The sequence below is a fragment of the Apteryx rowi genome, unplaced genomic scaffold (assembly GCF_003343035.1).
Source record: "Apteryx rowi isolate R43461 unplaced genomic scaffold, aptRow1 scaffold_243, whole genome shotgun sequence".
Taxonomy (NCBI): domain Eukaryota; kingdom Metazoa; phylum Chordata; class Aves; order Apterygiformes; family Apterygidae; genus Apteryx; species Apteryx rowi.
In genome coordinates, this window is record NW_020448786.1 from 1,199,668 (window position 1) to 1,223,455 (window position 23,788).

A 23,788-nucleotide genomic window follows, 5' to 3' on the forward strand; every position below is an offset into this window, starting at 1 on the left:
GGCGCCCGCCCGCGGCGCCGCCGGGGAGGCCGGGCCCAGCCGGACAGTGACGGTGGAGGTGGGGGGCAGGTGAGGGCTCCCCGGGCGGCCGGGCCGGGGGCGGGGGAAAGAGGTGCGCCGAGGCACGGTGTCCCCGCGGGGTGTCCGGGGTTGCCCTCTCTGTGAGGCTGAGCCGCGGCGCGGGATGAAAAGTTAATTTTCACCCGCGGCTCCGGGTGGGAAGCCTTGATATTGCAGCCGGGCCCGCAGGGCCCTTGGGGTCGGTGGAAAGGGCTGTTCTCGGCATCCGGGGGTGCCCGAGGGAGCACGGGCGAAGAGAAACTGTCACTTAAATTCCTCTGCTATGTTTCTGCAGCGAATGAAGAGCAGAACCTATTTCTTTCAGATCTGGAAGAGAACATATTCTGCAGTAGTTCTCTAATTGTGGTGGGAAAATGTGTTTTGTGGGTGTGTGAAACGTAGTTTCCCTTTTCCTGTGCAGGTACACCGCTGTGTTTTTTTAGTGTGTACATGTATTTTCTACTAGCAAGACTTTAAAATAAACTAGAAAAAGAAGGTCATTCATCCTCCAATGTGAGGCAAAGCATTCTGCCTCAAGTCACTGTTACGACTCTAGCTGACATCTGATGTAAATGGGTTTTCATCTGTCAGATACCTCATAGTCACTGACTTCCTGATACTGGTGGTAGTCTTGGAGATGTATAGGTTAGAGTTGACCTGGAAGCTGTGTGTGTCTGAAAGGCTTTGCTTCAAGGTGAAAAAAAACAGGAGTTTTGAGGCAAAATTACATTAAAGTAAGGGCATTTGGTCTCTTGTGATCACAGAGTTCCAATTTCCATATCTAATAAAAAATTTTATATCTAATGTTAAATGCAGCCACCATCCTTTAATATAGATGCTGTAGATGAATGCAGGAGTTATCAGTAAAATGGTCTAAATTCATCATCAGTAACTGATTATCTTTTTCTAATAGAAAGATGGAATTGTCCTCTGGAAAACTTGCTAGGTTTGCTGATGGATCTGCTGTTGTTCAGGTAAAATATATTCAAAAAGTGGTGCAACTTTTAAACTTCTCTGTCTTAACATTACTGGGATATCAGAGCCTATTAAAGGGATATAGAGCTTTAAATACAAATCAATCCCTAATGAAGGTACAGCTGTCTATTTTGTATAAAAAGATCTTTTTGAAAAAACTGTTGTGAAGCATAGATTTATGTGGTTGCCTTTCTGCAGAAAATGCTCTGAACTGGAGATCTAATTTGTTAATAAGTTTAGAACTTAAGATAATGCTTTGGTTGCAAGTAACTTCAATTTTTTTTATATTTTTATTTTTTTAATCCAGCTAGGTGACACAGCAGTTATGGTCACAGCAGTCAGTAAAACAAAGCCTTCTCCATCTCAATTTATGCCATTAGTGGTAAGTACTGATGACAAAATTTGTTTTATAGATCCTCACAGAATAACCGAGGTTAAAAGGGATCTCTGGAGATTAACTAGTCCAACCCCTCYGTTCAAAGCAGGCTCAGGTAGAGCAGGTTGCCCAGGACTATGTTCAGTCAGGTTTTGAATATCTCTGAGGATGGCAACTCTACAGCTTCTCTGGGTAACCCGTTCCAGTGTTCAGTCRCCATCACAGTAAAAAAAATTTTCTTATGTTCAGATGGAATTTCCTGTATTTCAATTTGTGCCCATGAATGTAATTAAATAATAGCGTGGAAGCAGCATTTTGGAGTTGGCAGATACTAGTTACATTTATACTGAAGTAAATTACAAACAAAAAATGTGTTGCTGCCACCTATACTGATTTATTTATTCAAAGGTATTACAAAGCCATTTCTTATTTATAACTTTAGGGATATGACAGAGAGCCAGAGCTCTGCATCTGGATACAGGTCTGTGGTGACATTGGAATAACTGATTCATGGTGAAGAAGTTGGTGTGGCTAGAGTTCTGTAATGGGTTAACACAGGCTCTTTAATAAAGACAGGCAGGTGTGGGGCAAGTGCCTTTACATGAAGGAGCAGCTCAAATGTACGGAGTGTTTTGGAAGCAGCAGCTTGTGGGTGTGAATCAGAGGAGAGGCTGGTACAGATGACGTTATGGTTGAAGTTTGTTGTGAGATGAAGAAGTGAACAAAGACATCTTAAAACAACTTGAGGAAGGCTCCAGATCGCAGGCCCTAGATCTTATGGGGGACTTCAGTTTCTGTGACATCTGCTTGAAGGGCAGCAGAGTGAGGCATGAGTAATCCAGAAAGTTTCTGGAGAGTGTAAGGGATGACTTTTTAACCCAGGTGCTAGGTAGGCCAAGAAACGGTGATGTTCTCCTGGATCTGCTACTCATGAACAAGAACAAACTGGTTAGGGATGTCTTAACAAATGGCAGTCTTGACYGTTGCTACCATGAAATAGTGGAGCTCAAGATGCTGTGTGAAGCGAAGAAGGCAAGTCACAGAGTACAGGCTTTTGACTTCAGAAAAGCGGTTTTAAAGTTATTCAGGCAGCTCTGATAGACAAAGTAACTCAAGAGAGCTGACAGGTCTTCAGGTATGGCCTTCTCCAAGCCCAGGAACAATCTATCCTGATACTCAGAAAAATGAGTAGACGTGTCAGGATACCAGCTCGTGACTGAGCTTCAGTGCAAAAAGGTAGTGTGCAGAAGTCGGGCTACCAAGGAGAAATACAGAAATACTGCCCAGACATGCAGGGATGGTTTTAGAAAAGTCAAAGCTCAACCAGAGCTGAAACTGGCAATGTCCAAAGCAACATGAAGAGCTTCTACTGATATGTTAGTATTGCTGCTGAATGGGGTGGGCAATTTAATGACAAGTGGACACAGATAAGGTTGAGATACCAATGTCTGCTTTGCCTCCATCTTCACAGACAATGTCTCCCAGGCCTTTGAACTAGAGACAGGGTACAGGGAGGAGAGGAACTACAGAGAGTGGAAGAGGATCTAGGCAGATAACTCTTGAGAAATCTTGACCTGAGGTCAAAGCATGGCCATTCTCTGTGATTTTGAAAGTTGGTGGAGACAGGTGGGGGGAGGAGGTCCCCATGGCTGGAAGAGGCAAATGTGCATCCCTTTTCAAAAAAGGCAATAGGACAGTCTTAGCAGCTGCAGGCTGGTCAGCCACACTTCTGACCCTTGGAAAATTGTGGGAAATGCCTTTTGGAAGGCATTTCAGGGCACATGGAAGAGTATGTGATTGGGAATAGCCTGCACAGATTTATCAAGGGTAGATCATGCTGACTTGATTGCCTTCTACAATAAAATGAGTAGATTTGTAGATGAAGGRTGAGCAATGGATGTTGTCAGCTTTGATTTTAGCAAGGTTTTTAATGGTTTGCTACACTGTCCAAGTTCATACATTATAGTCTAAGTGGGTGAAAAACTGGTTGGATTATGAGGCTGAAAAGGTAATGGTTAACAACTCATAGTCTACCTGAAGACCCAATAAAAGTGCAGTTCCTCAAGAGGTCTATCCTGGGACATAGTCCATTTAATACTTTTGAGTGACCTGGAATTCATGCTCATCAAGTTTGCAGATGACATTAAACGGGGGGGTGCGGTCAATATGCTCAGAAACAAATGTGCTCTTCAGAGGGCCCTAGAGAGGCTGGAGGAGTGGGCTGGCAGGAACCTCGTGAAATTCTGTAAGGGTAAATGCAAAGTCCTGTGCTGGGGGTGGACTAACCCCCTGCAGTGGTCCAGGCTGGTGGCTCACTGGCTGGGGAGCAGCTCTCCTAAAGAGGACCTGGAGGTCCTGGTGGCCAGTACACTAAACATGAGTCACCGCTGCAGCCTGGCAGCAATGAAGGCCACCAGCATCCTGGGCTGTATCAATAGAAGCCCAGCTAGTGTATCAAGGGAAATGATTGTTCCCCTTTACTCAGTGCTCATTAGACCACATCTGTAATTCTGTGTCCTATTTTGGGCCCCCTGGTACAAGAAGAGATCAATAAGCTAGAGCTCAATGAAGGTCATCTGAGACTCTTGGGGGCTGGAGCACTTGTGCTGTGAGGAGAGGCTGAGGGAGCTGGACTTCTTCAACCAGAAGAGAAGGCTTTTGGGGAGGATCTAATAGCAGCCTGCCAGTACCTATGAGGAAGTTGCTGAGAAGGCAGAGCCAGGCCCTTCACAGACATGCACAGCAGGAGGATGAGAGAAAACAGGATATAAGTTGAAAGGTTCCAGACTGATTTTTTAGAATGAGGATAATTAAGCGTGGGAACAGGTTGTTCAAAGAGGTTTTGCAGTCTCCATCCTTGGAGGTTCTCATGATCCAACTTGACAAAGCTCTGAGTAACATCTGAATTCAGTATGTACCTTTCTCTGAGCAGGAGATTGGACTAGAGACCTCCTGAGGTGTCCCTTCCAACCTGAATGATTCTGTGACTATGAAATTAGTGATCTGTTTTCTTTGGGAATCCCTGTTTTGTTCTTGAAAGGTTGACTATCGTCAGAAAGCTGCTGCAGCAGGAAGAATTCCTACAAACTATCTAAGAAGAGAACTTGGTTCCACTGATAAAGAAATTCTTACCAGCAGAGTAATAGGTAGGCCAAAACATTTCATCTACAACGGCTTAAGATTTTTAAAATTATTTTATAATATCCTCATGAATGTTTGATAAGGAGTAGTAATTTATAACTTGTTACAGAGTTGATAGCTTTTGCAGAAATGCCAGAGGAAAACATGCTTGCAGTTTCTTGTTAAAGTGTATTAGGATTGATTCTTAAAATAGTAAATGAGCTGGGGCTGTGTGCCTATAGTCACCTCTGTTGCGATTATTGTTTCTAAGATCTCATCCCAATGAGATGTTAACCTCTGTAGTTGCTCATCTTGTCAGGAGAGGTGGAAAAGACAACCAAACTGAATTCGGAAATACAAAGAGACAGACTTATTGACTGTACATATACATTCTCTTCCTCCTGATCCTGTTTGAAAAGTCATCTCAATCATGGCTAAAAAACTGTTTCATCAATGAGATAATACCTTGAAAGTCAACTAAAATTGATGTCACGTACGTCAGCCTTTTAAGGCAGCAATGAGAAGAGTTAGGGCAAGGAACAGTCTACAAGTCCTGGACTACTATACAGAGTTGTATTAGTACACTACAGACTGAAATAAAATAAAATTAAAAGAAAATCTAGACGTCGTGGAAGTAATGCAACATGCTGAACATATCTGCTTTTGTTGCTTTTCATTGTATACTTTTCAGTTTGAAGACTGTCTCCTGTCTCTTCATTGAAGACGTTTCTAGTCAAATACTATTTAATAGATTATATGTATTGTAAAACATGGAAGATTATTCTTTTTATGTTTTTAATCATGTGTTATATAACAGTGGATATCTTCACCCCTACACCTATTTTTCTCTGAGTGTTGTTGAAGTTTTATAGTTGACTGTCTTTCATGCTAAATTTCCCTCTGGAGTCTCAACCTTTTCTCTTCTTTTTTTTTGTTTGGGCTTTTTATTTAAACTATGTTGTCAGTTTCTTGAGATGATTTTGTGGGATTTATTGTAAGATGAACCAAATACCAACTACTGAAAACTGAATATTTCTTACACTTTCAATATTTCTTTTGCAGATAGGTCAATTAGACCGCTCTTTCCAGTAGGCTACTTTTATGATACACAGGTAAGTCATGCTCACTGTCCTTAACTGTAGCTACCTTTCAGAATGGAAAACTTGGGCATGTCCAGTGGAAATAACGCATGATGCAGGTGCTATTTTAAGAAGAGCGGTTTTTATTAGCACCCGGAATGGGATTATGTTTTGAAAACCAATGTGACAGTGTAATTCTGCATTTCAGTTTGTCATTCTCATTGTCATTGTCTCAGAGTATTTTTATCACATGCTAGTTCCCAAATTTTGTTGCAGAGGTACAGGAGACAATTATAATGTTTTCTGTACAATGGAGGGAAAAAAAAGGCTTAATACTTAGGAAGCTCTTCAAAATATTCACAGAAACTATACATAAACTATAATCAGGCATCCTTCTGTTCACTTTATCTTCAGCGAAAGCAGTAATGAAACTTAGAAAAGTCCTTATACATTTTGCTTTTGTTTTAGGTGTCTGAATAGTGGGCTTTTCTCATGAGCTTTCTAGTTTAAATAACTGAACAGGTTTTCCTTGTGTAGTGTAAGTTTATATAAATATGAAGAATGTTGTATTTTATTTTCCTTAGCTTTGTATTGACATTTACTAAAAATTTATGGCTCAAAATTATTCATTGTCTTTTATCTTATGCCAGATCCTTTGTAATCTTTTAGCAGTAGATGGTGTCAATGATCCTGATGTCCTGGCAATTAATGGAGGTAAGAAGACTTAAAAATTATTGTTTGTAATTTAATATAATCCTATTTTTCATACTTCTTTTTTTAAATTTCTTCATTCTAGCTTCTGCTGCACTTGCATTATCTGATATCCCATGGAATGGTCCTATTGGTAAGTACGTATTTTGGAATGATGAGCGACTTAATGGAAGAATTAGACCGCAGTTCACTACTTTTTTTTTTTTCTTTCTTCTCTTTAAAAGAATTTATAAATCTAAGGGCCATTAATTTTTGTTTAAAGTACTGAAAATCATTTTTAAGCTGCTTGGAATTACTGCACTGGAAAACATTATATTTTCTGGACTAAATGCCCTGGTATGAGGTTTTATAACCTAGAATTAATGATCTAATATACAGATCAGTAATGTAAGGATTTTTTTTTTTTTTTTTTTTTCCTAAGAGCTTCCTTAAGTTTTCAGATTTTTGAAGAAACTTAGTCTTGAAGGTCATTGCATAGAAAGTGGCTGGATAAGAGCATTTTTTCTCTAGGAACCCAAGAGCTTTATGTCACTATGAATATTTTATGGAAAGAGGAACTATCTAGCAGAGAAAATATTTACTTGTGTTTTTCCTTTACCTGCCTTATTTCTAGAAAACCTGTGTTCAACTAAAAACAATAAATTTAAGACATTGTATGTAATACTACTCAGTTTAAAAAAAAATCAAAAATAGTTTATTTTGCCTTACAGAATTGTTTTTAATGTATAACTAATATGGTAATATTTTCAAGCAAATTCTTATCTTTCCTTATTGCTTTTAGAAGTATAACTTCCAAAGTAAAATGATGCCCAAAAGGTATTTCCATATAATTGCAAAAATAAGTTTCTGGAATTTCTTTGTAGGTGCAGTAAGGGTAGGACTGGTTGATGGAGAAACTATTATCAATCCAACTCGAAAACAATTGTCATCTAGCACTTTAAATTTAGTTGTTGCTGGTGCCCCACAAAATCAAGTTGGTAAGTAGATTAATTATGAAAATCTGTTGAGTGTTTAGTTTGAAAATGAAGTAGGTGCCTCTTTACAGATATTTTTAATCATTGAAATTTGTATCTTTGCTCAATAGTAGGTATAAGCAATAGTGATGAAGCATTTTTTTATTAGGTAAATTAAATTGCATTATATTTATGCAGTATGATGTTAATCTGTATTTCCTTGGTTGAATAACAGGTTGCTACTGAAAAATGTAATAGTAATTCATTTAATTTTTAACTTTCTGTTAATAGTTATGTTGGAAGCAACAGCTGAGAATATACTGCAACAAGATTTCTGTCATGCCATCAAAGTAGGGGTGAAACATACCCAGCAAATAATTCAGGGAATTCAACAGCTAGTGAAGGAACAAGGCATTGTCAAGAGAACTGTTCAGAAGTTATTTGTTGCTCCTGAAGAGATTGTGGAATGTGCAAAAAAGTAAGTTCAGAAAAAATAACTTGGGTTTAAATTGTGTTAAAGTGAGTCAAAATGCTTTTTCAGTTAACCCTTGTGAGTCAGGAATTTAATGATCTGTGATCAGATAGTTTTGGAATTTTTTGTTTGTTTTAACAAAACAGTGTGTTTTGAACATTTAGAATTTCTTACAACTTTTTCCATAGAAAGTTAGGAACACAGCCCTCAGCTCTCTCTTCTTATGCCTAGTGAGAAATACAGGGCAAAACAAGTAGCCTGAAAACACTGCAAGTTAATATGCTGTTCCTGTGGAACAGTGGCAAGAGGAGCCAGGATACACTGGCTTGTATGAGCTTTGCTGTGGAAGTGATAACCTCAGGGAGGTGGTTTGGAGCAGGGGAGCAGGCAGCAAGGACAGTTGGTGCTAGTAATATCTAAAAATGCCAGAGCCTGGTACTTTAATAATGCTAGTGGGGAAAAAAAAAAATTAGTTCCCGAAAGAAATTAATTGTATAATTGTTTTTTAAGCTGTGTGTTTTCAAAAATTCTGTCTCTTCTTCCAAAAGACTTGCTTTTAACAAGATCTATGCAGTGTTCACAGATTCAAGCCATGATAAAGTAAGTACTATCATAAGTRCTGTCTTTTAAAAAAAAATTAATTCAAATATGATTTAATTAATATTGTAATGAAACCGTAGTAAGATTTAATTTCTTTAAGCTAAAGTTAATAAAAACTTCTTAGGTTCTGCATATAATATGTATAATAGCAATAATAAATGTTTTGTAAATTCTTTTCTTTCCTATCTACCAATATGATATTTGTTGCAGCTCATTATTGCTGCTTGTCAGAAGTTGTGTGGAGGTCCTATTCCTTGACTTTTGCAGTTTGCAGAAGTGTTTAAAAAAAAAAAATCTGCCCTACAGAGTTAACTGTTTGCAAATCTTGTGTTCTAGATTTCTAGAGATGAAGCAATTAACAAAATAAGACTTGAAACAGAAGAACATTTGAAAGGTATTATTTTCTGCTTTCTTAATATTTAGAAAACGCTTAAATTGAACTAGCACTATTTAGGGTTACAGTTTGCTCTTTGTTGGCCATGTTATTTTTAGTAAAAGCTCTATGAAGTTCATTTTCCAGCTTTAACTCCAATTTGTTTTTTATATCCAGAAAAATTTCCAGAGGCTGAGCCTTATGAAATCATGGAATCTTTTAATGTGGTTTCAAAGGATATTTTTAGAAATCTTATTCTGAATGAATATAGAAGGTGAGTATATCATACTCAAACTAAAAAATTATTTCTGACAACATTTTATCCAAGGCTATAGTTTCTTTGATCTCATAATTTGCCCTTGTAACTTTAGGTGTGATGGAAGAGATTTGACTTCCATCAGAGATATTAGATGTGAAGTGAACATGTTTAAAATGCTTCATGGATCAGCATTATTTCAGAGAGGTCAAACACAGGTAATATTCTTAAACATCAGAAGTATTAAGCATAATTATTAACAGCTGACAGATTTGTGTTTTTCCCTGTGAAAACTGAAATTTCCTTTTTCTTATGTGTTCAAATAATAAAGTCTAGAAAGCAGTCACTTGTACAGGGGAGTGAAAACTGGACCTTCTGCTATTTAGATTCAGTTTAAAAATATCTGGGTGCCTTAAGACAGTAGACCAAACTTAGCTGCTTGCTGGATGGACAGTAGAGCTGTCAGGGTAACATTCGAAGCATATGTGTCCAGAGAGTCTGGTAAGCAAAAGCGTATCTTCAGGCTTTCTGAAGAACATCTGGTAACCAGCGTGTGAAGCTGTGAACATTCTCTGTGTTCTGTTTAGGTTCATGGGTCCAGGTTTTTTGATTTTTGTTTCCTGGCCAGAAGGGGAGATATTTGGGGGGAAGGGTTTGTGTTGTGAGGTATTGGGGGGCGGGGGGGTTGTTTGGAGTGGGGGGGGTTGTTTGGAGAAGGGAGCTTTCTAATTCAGGATGGCTTACAGCAAAATTGGTTGTTTAAAAGTCTAAAATCACATCATCTTCATCCCTCTATGCAGATTTTAGGTTTTTATGTTAAAAGGACATTTGTTGAGACAGAAGACAAAAACTTTTAATGTAGAATATGCTGTCCTAAAGATGAATAGGATTATATGGGTAACTCAGCTTTTTAACATCTACTTAATCAGAGCTGTTGCTATATAGGGCAATAGTAAATTGTGCATGTGAGATGATAAATCTTCTTTTAAGAGGAACTTCATCCATTCAAACATGTGTGACCGGGACTTGGAAGGAAAATAAAACATAAGATCATATTAATGAGATTTTCTTCCTTTCTTCCTTCCCAGAAGTGTGAGATTCTGTTTCTGATGTTGGATAGAGTGTATTAAGATGGTACACAAGATCTGGTCTTATGTTTTTGTAGCTCTTTTTCCTAGAAGACTGTCAGCCATTGGTCTAATTCATTATGGGGTACATAGTTGCAAACACTGATTTATTCCTCAGTTAAGCTAACTGTTGTCCCTTACTTATCCCACTGAGAATAGCACATTCTGTGAGTCCATGCCATAGAGCAGTCTTGCCCTTTCACACAGTGTTGTGGCTGCGTCTGGCCCTTAAATGAGGTAATTTAGTTTCTTAACGAAGCAACTGTTACTGATGTTCTAGGCTCCTAACAGGTCAGGAAGCAATAAATCATGGTTTTTTTGTTTGCTTTTTTTAACGTGAGCACTTGTAAGGTTACGTAATCTTTATGGATTATGAATCAGTTTGTGCAATGTTTAAAAAAAAAAAAAAAGTTTGCAGATGTGATAGACGATAGCGTCATACTTGTTGCCGAAATCATTCTTTTTGGCTCATCATTACCAGTCTGAGAAGTTTGTTTCCCCTCTATCTTTTTATTCTAGGTACTCTGTACAGTTACATTTGACTCATTAGAATCAAGTGTAAAATCAGATCTTATCTCAACAGCTGTGAGGTATGTGTATTTTTCTGGTATTTTGTCAGTAGTTTTTTGTTTGTTTGTTTGTTTGTTTTTTAAAAAAAGAGGGTGAGCATTTAAATACATTTCATAAAAGTTCCTTGAATATTAGCATGCGAATTCATGAGCACTGAAAAACGTGTCAAATTAGGCTGTGAAGTAAGTGACCCATATTCAAAACATTTTGGCAGTTGTTTTTAGTTAAGCTGACATTAATTCAATAGACACAAATTTGAAATCGGAGAATATTCCAAATAACGTCCAGTGTGGTTTTGAGAGAGATAATGCACTGAACTTAAATCTGTAAAACTGTGTACGTATGTCAAGTCTCTTTAGAAGAAATGACTTGCAAAAGTTGGTTCTTTTTGTTCCAAGAATTATCGCCACATTTGCAACTTGATACATATTCTACCCATTTCATCTATATTTTACAAGTTGGTGCAGTTTTGCTTGATAGATTGGATCTACGTAGTCCATGGAGTGCAGTTTTGTCTTGAGTGAGCAGTGATTCTAGCTCTGTTGGTTCAAACAGAAAAAATAAAATGAGTGGATGAATGTATTTTTTCCCCAGCTGAATCAGCCTATATAAATTTCTAATTCTGTCTCAAAGGAAAACTATTCATATGGTGAAAAAATTGTTTGTATTCTCTTTTAGTGGAATCCTGAAAACTTAACTTACATTGTAGCAAGGAAGTCCTTCTGCTATTAATTTTTTTTATTGCTGACAGCTAACTTGTTGGGGAGGGTAAATTCCATCCCTTTAAAGCTGCAGTTCCGTGATCTCATCTCACCAGTTTGGGAGCTTTTACATCTTAGTGTGTCAGCTTTACTTTAGTTAAATGTTTTGGCATAGAGGTGCTTGTTCATCTTCTCTAATTTTGTTGTTCTTGGAAATTAGTTTGTGTTAGATAATAGTTTTAAATTAATGATCAGTAGGATGCTTCATGAATGAGAGATAAATGGCCTGTATATAGGATTAAATGCAAGTCTTGATATGAGGCAACTTTATTATGTATATATAGATTAGCTTCTTGTATTTATTGTCAAGTACCACAAGACTTGACTCTTAAAGAACTTTTTTGACCACATATTATTTTTGTTGTTGTTAACCAAGAGCTGTTTTGCAGTTATGGAGATTTTGTGCTTACATTGCTGAGTGCTTACTGCAATGTGTGCAGTTCTCTCTCTGTAAGGATGCTGCTGTTCTTTAAGTTTGTCTCTCTTCCCTTTGGTGTAGCAGAGTCATCATAAAGCACTGATAGGGCCTATTCTATCTAGGGAAGCTGTTTAAATGACTACAATTAAAGTGTGACATTTTTTTCTTTGTAAACTATGTTTTTAAATTCATATACTACAATAAAATTTTGGGGAAAAAATATGGGTAATTAGCAAAGCTGTCAATTCACTCTTTGTGGTTGCTCCATTTGTATGCATAATTCAATATAATCTTATTGCATATTATATGTAATACTGGTTGTTGCTCATTTTTGACATGGTCTTATTTTTATTTGATAGTGGAGTAAAAGATAAAAACTTCATGCTGCATTATGAGGTGAGTTTTACTGTGTGTCACAGCTTCCTGCATGATGCTTCATGTTTTGCTTTAAAGCTGAAACTGCTCACTTCTGAAGATCTCTAGATGATTTGCTAAAATTTACTAATTCTAGTTCATGTGTGTATTTATGCTGCATCTTTTGAACAAAAGCCCTGATTTTCTAAAAAGCATTAAGCAATTCACAAATTGCCATTTCATACAGCCTTTTTAATAACGTTGGGTTTTCTCCTTATTGTTAAGTATAGGATAGTACTGAAGAAAAGATTATACCTGCTCTATTAATTTTATATTAATTTTAACAAACTCTTTTAATATGTTCAGAGAGCATACTAAACCAATAGTAAATAAGTGCTTTTCCATCACTTCTCTCTCAGCTTTTGGAGCTTGCTTGCAGTATTTCATACACACAATAGGCATTATCTGAATGACAGAAACACAAAGTTTTCTGATATATTATTTGACAAGTTTTAACTGGAGTAAGCCTGTTACCTTGTTCYTCAGCTGCCTTGCAACTGCTTTATTCTCTTTTGTTCTGTGGAATTAAAACATTTACTAAATATTGCCTAAGCTGTGTCTTGTTTTGCAAACTAAGTGACTGACAGAAGTCATTTAGTTGTTCGATTTTTTTTTTTGTTCTATTTTTCCATGAGATGCACAAAAATTCAAAGATGTTTTAAAATGAAAAAAATACTAGTAGATTTTCTGTATACAAATTTTTTTCTTCATAGTTTCCTCCTTATGCAACTAATGAGATCGGTAAAGTTACTGGTGTGAACAGAAGAGAACTTGGACATGGTAAGTTAAGGCTAGAAAAGTTTAATGCTTTCAGTTTTAATATTTTGTCTGTTTTTATTTATGGATCATGTTGTATTTTTAAAACAGGTGCACTTGCAGAGAGAGCTTTGAAACCAGTTATTCCCCAGCATTTCCCCTTCACAATACGAGTTACTTCTGAAGTCTTGGAGTCAAATGGTATTATGATTTTCTTACTTTTAACCTAGTGCTAGAGACCAAGTCTGCTTCTTAAGATAGCCTGAGTTTGACAGTTGAGTTCTAGACATTTTAGCTAATTTTTCTCATTTTCAAGATTCTTAATCTTGGTAACTCTATTGCCTGAAGTCCTTAAGATGAAAAGGGTGTGTAGAATCACAAATAATAGAGCTGCCTTTGAATTCATGTAACAGTGCATTATCAGTAGGAGATGTAAACATAAATTTGAGGTTAACAAAATCACATTTGGGGGTATTTGCGTGCTACAGAGTGAGGAATAGATTGAGATCCATTCTTCAATGTTGACTGCAGCTGGTACCCTCATTGATTTAAAGAGAATTTCTCCTATCTGTGTGTGTGTCCTTTCCCATCTCCCCGAACTGGGGGAATACTATCCATTTGACCTTTCTGCTTAACTGGGAAAGGAGAAAAGGAGCTGGAACAATGTTGTTTTCCTGTTTTTATTCCATTAGTCAGATGTGCCTGGACCTCTTGCCAGCTGGTTTAGAATGTAGCTTCAATGTATATGTAATCAGCTGGGGATCCATGGGTTTCAGGAGAAAAATAACATTATCTTCTCCCATATCTGCCCTGGGTAGAGGAACCTGTACAGAAGGGATGAGGGGAAGGTACGATCTCAGTGACACTTACATTACAGGTTCCCCTATGTGGCAGAGCTCTTTGAGGTCCAGATTCCTTTTTTTACCACTTCAGTGAGATCGGATGTCTGGGAGAAGAGATTGGTGAAGAAAGGGAAGGAGTCCCATTTGTAGCTCCCTGCTTCCTTGTCCAGAATACCTAAAATTAATCATGATATTTGAGATTTTTGGCATTAGTATCATGAAAGATTCAAACTATTTTACCTGTTTCTTGCTAAAAATATTTCTGCTTCAGAAACTTTCTGGCAAAATGCAATTATTTTATTGTAGTATTGGGTATTGCTGCATAGTATCTTCTGGCTAGCAGCAAGGTTAATTTTCAAACTGTCACTGAAGGAGTATCACTAGCAAGTTTCGTTTCAGATGCTTCTGATCAATATTTAATACTTCCTCCCCTGTATTCTAACTCTGTAGGATCCTCTTCAATGGCATCTGCATGTGGTGGAAGTTTGGCATTAATGGATGCAGGTACAAAATGTGGAACTTAAGCAGAGGATGAAGTATGTTATGTGTTAATGGGTTATAAATTTGGGAGTGTCTAAAGGTTATAAAAATGTATTTTTAATTACCACTATTAGGAGTTCCAGTATCAAGTGCAGTGGCAGGTGTAGCAATAGGTCTTGTTACCAAATGCAGTCTGGAGAAAAATGGTGATCTTGAGGATTATCGTTTACTGACAGACATCCTGGTGAGTGTTTCTAGCATAGCTGCTTTTATTGCTGCTTAATCCTATAAAATAGCTCCTATGCCCTCTTGCAACATCATTTATCCTGTTAATTCTGGAACACACACTATTGGAAATATTGAATAGTTTTGTCTTCTCTGTTTTGTCTCCCAACTTCCTCCATTACTTCAAAAAATCTTTATAGAATGTCCAGTCATGCATCTTAGTTTTGTGTCATCACTCAATCACTTCTTTTAAGCTCTCATAAACTGTTTCCAATTAATTTTGTCTTTTCTGTTTGGAAGAAAGAGATTCATAACTCCCGAATACTTTAGTTTCATCTGCTGCATTTTATATCTAATCATTTGAATGACAGGGTGTTAGTGAGGCTTACGCTTGCCTTCACCATAGCTAGAAAATGAATTCTGAATATCCATTGAAGAACTTAGCTCTGGGTGTGTGTACATACGGCAGGAAGGGGGTTAGGGTTCTAGAGGCAGTGCTGTTACAAATGGGCTTTGTCCTTTCTCTGCGTATTCCTGTCTCAGTGTTGCCTTCTTAGCTGTACCAGTTCAACTGTTTGTGGAGTTCTGTGGTGAACTAGATGAGGAGACTATTCTGATTTTAAAGTAAGCAAAAAGAACCTTTCCTTGTTTTCTTTCTCTACATCACTGTCCAGTCTTATAAAAGACTTTACAAAAATGAAAAAAAAATCAATATATTGGATAGCAAATAAGCATTTGGCAAAGTTGCTGGGGAAAATGCACATTGTCATGCTGCTGCTCCTTCTTCCATTGACAGCTATTGATGATACAAAATTAACTGTGGATTTTTTGTTCAGAAACTAGTCCACAAAAGCTGTTAGAATACAGGGAGAGAAAGGCACAGTGTTACCTAGGTACAGTGAAATAAGGCTAAAGAAAAACATTTGAGTATTGGAAGTGATTTCAAGTCTGCAAAATTATTCTATGGTTTATTGGAACATAGGATATACTTTTAGTATGATGTGACACTGGCATAAGTTATTCCAATTTGTTTTCTTTCTCTCTGTGCTGGTAGGGAATTGAAGATTACTATGGTGATATGGATTTCAAAATGGCGGGAACTAATAAAGGAATAACTGCCTTGCAGGTATCATAACATTAAATCTTCTTAAAGTGAAACTTAGAATCCCCCAAAAAAGCTTTCTTTATATATTGATGTCATTTAACTTTTCTCACGTCAGGTTGATCTAAAACTACCAGGAATACCAATAAAAATTGTAATGGAAGCTATTCAACAAGCCACAGGTATGTCCATGTTTGTGTTTGCACCCATTTTATTATATTAAATTAAAAATTGTATTAAATTAAATTAACAACTTTGTTATTCTCATGTTGTAAAAAAGCTGCTATCTTCTGAAAACTGCTATGATTTGAGTGTTGTACGTTATATTTCAATATAGGCACTTCATACAAAAATAGGTTTTTTTGAGTCAGAGGAGAGCATTCATTCTCCAAAAAGTCTGGCCATTCCCAGCACACTTAACTGCCATATCGTCATACCTACTGTCAATGAAAATGTCTACTATTCCTTGAGATATTTTTTATTAAAAGGGAATTAAAAATGACACATGCAAAAGGTGTGGTAGTAAGGGTCATCAATTTAGTGCAATGTATAATTCGTTTTGAAGAAAGCAATAAAGTTAGTGGCATAGCAAACTGAAGAAAACCTGCTTCTACAAAACAACATCAGGATGGAGGAATATATGATGAAACATTTGCATCCAGTATTTTGGAGTTCACTGTTGTGAACAAGTTCTATATTACTAAGCCACATCACTTCATAAAATTTTCATCATGCTGTATTCAAACCATATGTGGTGAGGTGGGAAGAAAGATTTATTAAAATTAATATTAAAAATAAGCTCCATTTTAAAAATAATTAAAAATAAGCTTCATTAAAAATAAGCTCCAAACTAACTTTGAAGCAATTTCTGACCATTTTTTAAATGTCTATGTGGCAGTGAGTTCCAGGAGTTAAATAAAAGTCCTTTCCATATCATCTCAGGGAGTTCATGGTTAAGATCAGCATGGCTAAGATGTAGCAGCTAGATACTCTATGAATAACACAGGTACTAAAGGCTGCAATGCAGCTTTACATGCTGAAACTCTGGATTGCTTTTAACTGGTGAAGGTTGGGAGAGGGAAGAGGCACCCATTGCTACTTACATAGGTAAAGTGTTATAACACTGTGAAATGTATTTATACTAACACACAAACATCCTATTAGATGTCTTTAGTCAAGTAGGATCATGTGTAGGAGTAAGAAGTATGTTATAAAAAGAGCAACAAACGATTTCTCATTTACCATAATTTCAGGTATATTTATTATTGAAATTTATTGCTGTATATATTCTAAYATGTACTGCTAAAATATTCCAGAGCTATGTGAGAAGATGAAGCTAAAAGCATTAATAAGGATTTAACTAGTTCTAAGAGATTATTTTCAACTTGATTGTAGCTTAGAAAGATTTTAAGAGGAAAACCCTTATTAAAACACAATAATTATTATTTCCAATTCAAAGGTGTATTGCTTCAAGCAGAACAGCTAAAGTTATGGGCCAGCATAGCATAACTAATCAAATCTACACACTGTTGCTCTTATCAGCGCTTACTGATTTATTTAAATAATAGCATACATTTCTATGCTTCAGTGTAATGTTCTAGGTGGCTGCATGTAATCAGTAAATATACTGCAGGCAAAGGGTTAGTACATACGGAGCAGAATGATATACTGCAGCAAAGGTATACTACCTGGAAATGCATTAATTTACCATAATAAATTGTCAAATTAGGTAGGAGGCAGATTTTAAGAATGGATGCGTATCTACTTTATAATGAAAACAACATAAATGTATTTTTATTTTAATCTTATACAAAATTCTTCTTTTCTCCCTCCTCCTCTCTTACCACCCCCAACAGCTGCAAAGAGGGAGATTTTACAAATTATGAACCAAACACTGGCAAAACCCAGACCTAACAGAAAAGAAAATGGGCCTGTTGTAGGTAATGTTACTTGCTCATTGATATGAATTGATGTCTCTTTTAGTTACCTTTTAACAATAAGCTGCTGATTAAAACAGCTTTTTCAATGAATATCTGGTATATGTTCTTCCCCGTTCTCACCCCTGCCTCGGGTTACTTTTTCTTTAGAAATTTTGAGATGAGTTTTTGTTCTATATTATCCTGAAAGGCAGTATTGCACCATTTCACTACATACTGAAAAGCAGAACTAAATTGAAGAGTCATGTGAAACTTCCCGTAAATCAGGATAGGCATACATGTCAATAATGGTATGGCTTAAGGGAATTTACACTCATCAAAATAGTTGTATTCTTTGTTTTCATTTATTTCAGTTCTTAAATGTATTTTTAATGAGTGTTTAGTAGATAATAGTTAGCCATAGAAAATTAAAACCTAAAAGAATGCCTAAAAGAAACCTAAAAGACTTAATTTTTGTTTTAGTTTTCAAAACTATTATATTCAGCATTTCAGAGTATCTTTAAATGTCCTTTCAGAAACTATCCATGTTCCACTATCAAAAAGGTTACGATTTGTTGGTCCTGGGGCCTACAATTTGAAAAAACTTCAAGCACAGACAGGTAAGGCATTCTCGCTGCCCGTGTTAACTTATGCTAATATTATATTAGCTCTCTTCACTATATGAAAATTATTAATGTGTAATTTTAAATAGTGGATCTTGATAGCATGGGTGTTATTAGCACAGCTATTACTGAATCTTAGTGCTACCTTTATATGCCCTTTCAGAATCTAGAAGCATCTAAACTTAAACTTTTCAAACTTTTTTGTAGACCACTGTCTGTAGAATTGGCATTTGTGGTTCAGTGACAACATCCTAAGAAGTAGAAAGGAAGAACTACTAAGAATAGGGTCCTTTTTTTAATTCTCGCTTTATGCTCCAGACTGAATAACAGTATTTGTGTTCAGCCTTGTCTGTTTAGCTGTTCCAATGTTAAGTACAATCTGAATCTTTACTATATTTTGATTTTATATATAAATAATGTTTTGAAGGATTAGGTAAAGCTCACTTCAGCACTTAGCTATATAGCTTCTCTTTGTAGAAGTGCTTGTGGGTTGTTTTGCGGTGGGACTTGCCGGAAGTTTGGTGCACATTACAAAGGCTTTCAGGGCTTATGGAAGAGAGAATTAATTGTGCATCTGGGGATAATCCTCCATATAGTGTTGAAGGAGAAGTGATGTCAAGCAAGTCTGATCTGTTATGAATATGTTCAAGTATAGATCAAATCTATGCAGCTTCTGAAACTCATTCTTAAAAACCTAAATTGTTCAAGAATTTTTTCATGTCTTTAAAGGATCATAACAAACAGTTTTGCAAATGTGAAAGTTTCCATGTGGAGCACAAGTTTGTCCAGTTATTTGGCAAGCATAGCTATAAAATGGTTTCTGTACAATTATATATAAAGCTGTCCAATGCCTAATCCTAATCCAAAGAAGAATATTTGAAATGATTAGGAATCTGAGAGTTTAGTGGGTCTGTGCTAAATAATTTTGCCCTGTGCAGGTCTTTAGTGTGGATGTGAATTTTCTGCTTGCTGAAACAGCAGCAATGTGCATCTAAATCCTTTCATTAAATAAATTCTTTTTCTAAGGTGTAACTCTAAGTCAGCTGGATGAAGAGACATATTCTGTGTTTGCTCCAACACCTAGCGCTATGCATGAAGCAAGAGAATTTATCCGTGAAATCTGCAAAGATGATGTAAGGACAGACTTTTGCTGTTAGCTTTTTCTGTTTGCATTTTGTGAATTTGTCTTACTGTTTTTGTTTTTTTCCCTACAGCAGGAACTTAATTTGGAATTTGGTGCAGTCTATACAGCCACAATAACTGAAATTAGGTATGAAAAGTGCTCTGAACTTGAGGTAGAAGTAGAAAGTATTTCTTTATGTAGATTATTGATACATAGATATGTTGTAAAATAATTCATTTTTATAGGATGTCAAACTCATGCTGGTGACATTGGCACCTGCATCATTCCTGGTATTTTCTGTGTTGAAAATGTTACTGTCTGTCTTTAATGAAGCTGCTTATTTTTGCTGTATCAGAAAGTCTCTAAAATTTAGGACTTTTTTTCACCTTTGTATCTTAGAGATATGGCGGGAGTTTGCTTTTCATTTTTTTTGCAAGGGCATGTTTTGGATATGATGCTTATTTGAAATGTAGTGTCCTGAAATAAGTAATTTTCATCCATTTTCAATTGAGGGTAGATATGTAGACATCTTATGGTTGTTTAGAGGATTTAAAAAGTGATAAGTAAAACTTTGTTGAGCAAATTTTACGAATGCTTGCTTTGGGGTCAGCATTCAGAATAAGCTACATACAGATTTCTGTTGATGTATTTTGGAATAACTATGCTGTTTTCTGTTGCAGAGATTCTGGAGTGATGGTAAAATTGTATCCAAACATGACACCAGTGTTGCTTCATAATTCACAACTTGATCAAAGAAAGGTACTACTTAAATAATTATAAACTAGAAACTTTTAAACAAAATTCTTTTATTTATTTTTAATAAAGCCTCATTAAACATAGTCTACACTAGCTATAACAAACATACTGGAGTTCTAAAGTCCATTTTCATGTTAAAAGCTTTGTTAGTTTAGCAGCACCTCACTTCTTGTTTAACCTTTGCTTACACTGTGCTTAGAGCTGCGTGTAGCTCTGTCTGTATGCCAGCTACAGGGCTATTATCAATGCTTTTATGCACATCATCAAGTTCTTTAGGTCTGTAATATCCTCTGATATGTAACATATATAAACCAGTTGTTCATTAGTCTGTGTTTAGCCACTTTAGTCCATCTATAGTTGTCTGAAACATAGCGTAGAGGAAACTGTACAAGCTTAGGTTTTGTTCTGCTTTTGAAAACCTGATGTCATAAATTGCTAGGAGAAATTCAGATTAGTAACAGAGGCAAGCACTGAAGAAAGGATTGAGTGAGTGCTGGGAAAACGTGTGTGCATTGTTGGCAGGAAAACATGGAGTGACTTGAAGTAAAAACTGGATTTTAACAGATGCAGATGTAGTAAGCTTTAATAGTGATTTAATGGTAAATTGACAGTTATGTTTTTGATAGTGTACTTTATACATGAGCCATTAATTACATTCCTGCTGCAGTCTCTTGGCGTGGTAATAAACAATAAATAGATCTACTGATGGTCTTATTTCTTGGCGTAGTGGGTAGCAAATGTCAGTCAAAAGTCCTGGGCATGATACGTTGCTGAGAAGCTTACCTCCTGCCTTGTTTGTGAGGAAAATGTGTCCATGCTTGGTTCCTGATCCTCCTGTGAGCTGGCTGCCTCTTCCAACAGATATTAGTAGTTTCTGGCATCTATTAATAGTTTCTGGTTGTTTGTCTGTGTGCTCATAACATCATCAACTTTGCACGGTGAATTGACAAAAACTTTTTAAGTAAAAAATTATTTCTATCTCAGACTGATGAGATACTTCAAGGCAGAGTTCCTACCTTGCTTATTTACAGAATGGTAATTTGGATTAGCTATAACTGAAAGAATATTTCCTTTACAGCTATTGGTATTTTTGGCATTTTGTATTTGCTGTTCACCATAATGTAATGCAAAAGCAAACATGATTCTATAAGTATATTTTTAACAGATTAAATTTTGTGGTCTAGTTGGAAGATTCAGTTATATGCTTGTATGTATTCATTTACACTTAAATAAAACTTTCTGAAAAATATTATGTTCTAGATTAAACATCCTAGTGCCCTGGGATTAGAAGTTGGCCAAGAAATTCAGGTATTTGTTTCTTTTTAACCTTAAATTGCTAACAAACTGCTGCTCATATTTTAGTATTTAAGTGATTTTTTTTTTGTGTGTGTGTGTGTGTGTTTATGAAGGAAATATTTTGCCATATCAGATTCCCTCTGTGCTGGTTAAATACATGATCATTTCAAATCATCAGAATTTTATTTATTTAATATCTCTTACTATCCATGTACCAAACTGACTTGATTGAGCAGTATAGGTTAAATAGTGCCTTTTGTTTATGATATTTGAGCAGTATAGGTTAAATAGTGCCTATTGTTTGTGATATTTTTGGTGTCAAAAAAAAATTAAGGAAAAAGCTATTTTCTGCTCTTTAAATTGATCATTCTTATACAATAGTTTAACATAACTGTGGTGGTCTGAAAGTGGTATATTTTCTTAACAGGTTAAATACTTTGGACGTGACCCAACTGATGGCAGAATGCGGCTTTCACGTAAAGTTCTTCAGTCACCAGCCACAACTGTGCTCAAGACCCTTACTGACAAAAATAGCATTGTCATGGGAGGTGCAGTTCCACAGCCATCTAGTTCATCCCAGTGACCGGTAAGGACTTGGAGACCACTTTACGCCACTCAGTACTGCACTGTGATTGCAACTACTGTAGAGAATTTTATCACTTTTTCTTTATATATTGTACTTCAGTGGTGTACAGATACTGCTGGCCAGTTATCATATCATAAGTTAGGAACTGCTGTTTCCTATCTTGTAGCTGTAAAGAGGCAGATATTATAAAATTGGTTCAAATGCCTGGACTCTTTCAGGCATTCTAAGCAGTGTATTTTCTCCAAAATGAACTTACTTGTTAACATAAAGCATCTATGTAAGCATTCCCTCTTTTCTCCCTCCACTAGTAAAAAAAGAAAAAAAATGAGGGGAGGGGCAGGAACAGCGTGGGAAAGGGAAAAGAGGAAATAAGCTGCTTTGTGGAAACTTCCAAGTTAACTACTGGAATGCCCAAAGCTCTTCTCTAGAACTAGTCTTCCTAAACAGGCATTTGATTGTATGACAGACTTAGGTTTAAACTTTCCCCAAAGCTATGGTATGCATTTTTTTCCCACCTTAGGAAGCCACTAGAATGGGAAGGTGTCTGATCATAAAATTAAGAGAAATTATGCAATGAGATTGGCAAATGGAATTGCTAACATACCAATGATAACTTAATAAAATTTGTATAATTAGTTTCTTACAGAGTACTTTCTCTCTCTTTCAGGAGAAAAGGCCTAATAGTTCATGGAAATATAAGCAATCTTCACTAGAATCTGCAGATGGATGGTGGTGAATCATGTTTTTAAAATAGAAGCTATTTGCACTTAAAGGTGATGTAGAACTTCAAAGTCTTCAAACAGATGAAAAACTTCTTTACAAAAAAACAAACAAACAAACAAAGCTCTTATCTTGCTTAGCATAGGTGAGAATCTAAGAACATGGAATTGTATAGACTGGAGAGCAGATTATTTATTTTTTAAATACATTTCAGTGCTTAAGATTCCTCTTGTTACCACTTCAAAATAAAAATGCAAAAATAAGAGAGAAGTATTTAACAGTTGTTTCCTTGGAGAAGGAATTCTCCTATTTGCTTGGCTGATGAGATATGCCAGTGATGAGATATGGAGTTGAAAGGCACACGTGGCCAGCCAAAGCATTACTGGCATTTCAGTGTATGAGATTGAAAGTTTGAACAAAAGGTAAAAACTTACAAGAAGTATCACCTTTAACATGACTGACACTGTTTCAGATAAATACATCAATAACTGTCAGTGTTCTGACTTCAGTGATGCTAAAATATCTGACCAAAAGGGGGACAAAACAAAGAACCTGGCTGAAACCTGATCATTTATTCTGGGATCATTAACACTGAATTTTAAAATATATAATAAAAACACTAAGATTAAAAGATAAAAAGATAAAAGATCTTTTATCTTTTTTAAGATAAAAAAATATATATAATAAAAACATTAAGATTAAAATAATTGGTTTGGAATAAACAATTGATATGATAAATCTTCCCCCAAAAAATCTCCACGCTGAGTGCCAAAATTCTTCTATTTGATTATGTTCTATCAATGGGTTCACCAGTCTCTTTTAGACTTCAAAGTGTTTCCCAGGGGCTCATCAGAATTACTTGTTTTTCTACTGAGAAGTACAGGCTTTCAAAATCAGAGGTATTCCTTCTCATGTTCTCAAATTGGTAGGGAGGCCTAATAAGGAAATCAAGTTCTCACCTGATGGCAAGTGGGCTCTGGACCTCCTGACAGAAAAAATAAACTTTTGAGAGAGGGGAAATGTGAATGTATAGTAAGACTTGTTTTGCCTTTTTTTTTATCCTAAGTTAAAATATTAAAGAAAAAAATGACTGGCCTA

The 23,788-nt window shown here is 36.1% G+C and overlaps 1 protein-coding gene across 1 annotated transcript; it reads left to right on the forward strand.

Moving 5' to 3' along the window:
* Positions 1-4: 4 nt before the first annotated feature.
* PNPT1 (polyribonucleotide nucleotidyltransferase 1) lies at positions 5-23,788 on the forward strand (the record flags this gene model as incomplete). The annotated part of the gene is made up of 29 exons (XM_026066563.1): positions 5-69; positions 974-1,034; positions 1,343-1,417; positions 4,452-4,557; positions 5,594-5,643; positions 6,261-6,324; positions 6,407-6,454; positions 7,185-7,298; positions 7,566-7,752; positions 8,295-8,346; positions 8,683-8,740; positions 8,897-8,993; positions 9,091-9,193; positions 10,622-10,692; positions 12,211-12,247; positions 12,979-13,045; positions 13,133-13,222; positions 14,314-14,367; positions 14,478-14,587; positions 15,623-15,694; positions 15,789-15,852; positions 17,527-17,610; positions 18,123-18,206; positions 19,236-19,342; positions 19,424-19,479; positions 20,013-20,091; positions 21,349-21,396; positions 21,812-21,970; positions 22,638-23,788. Coding segments are annotated over 28 exons (2,259 nt in total), but the record flags the coding sequence as incomplete, so codon positions are not given.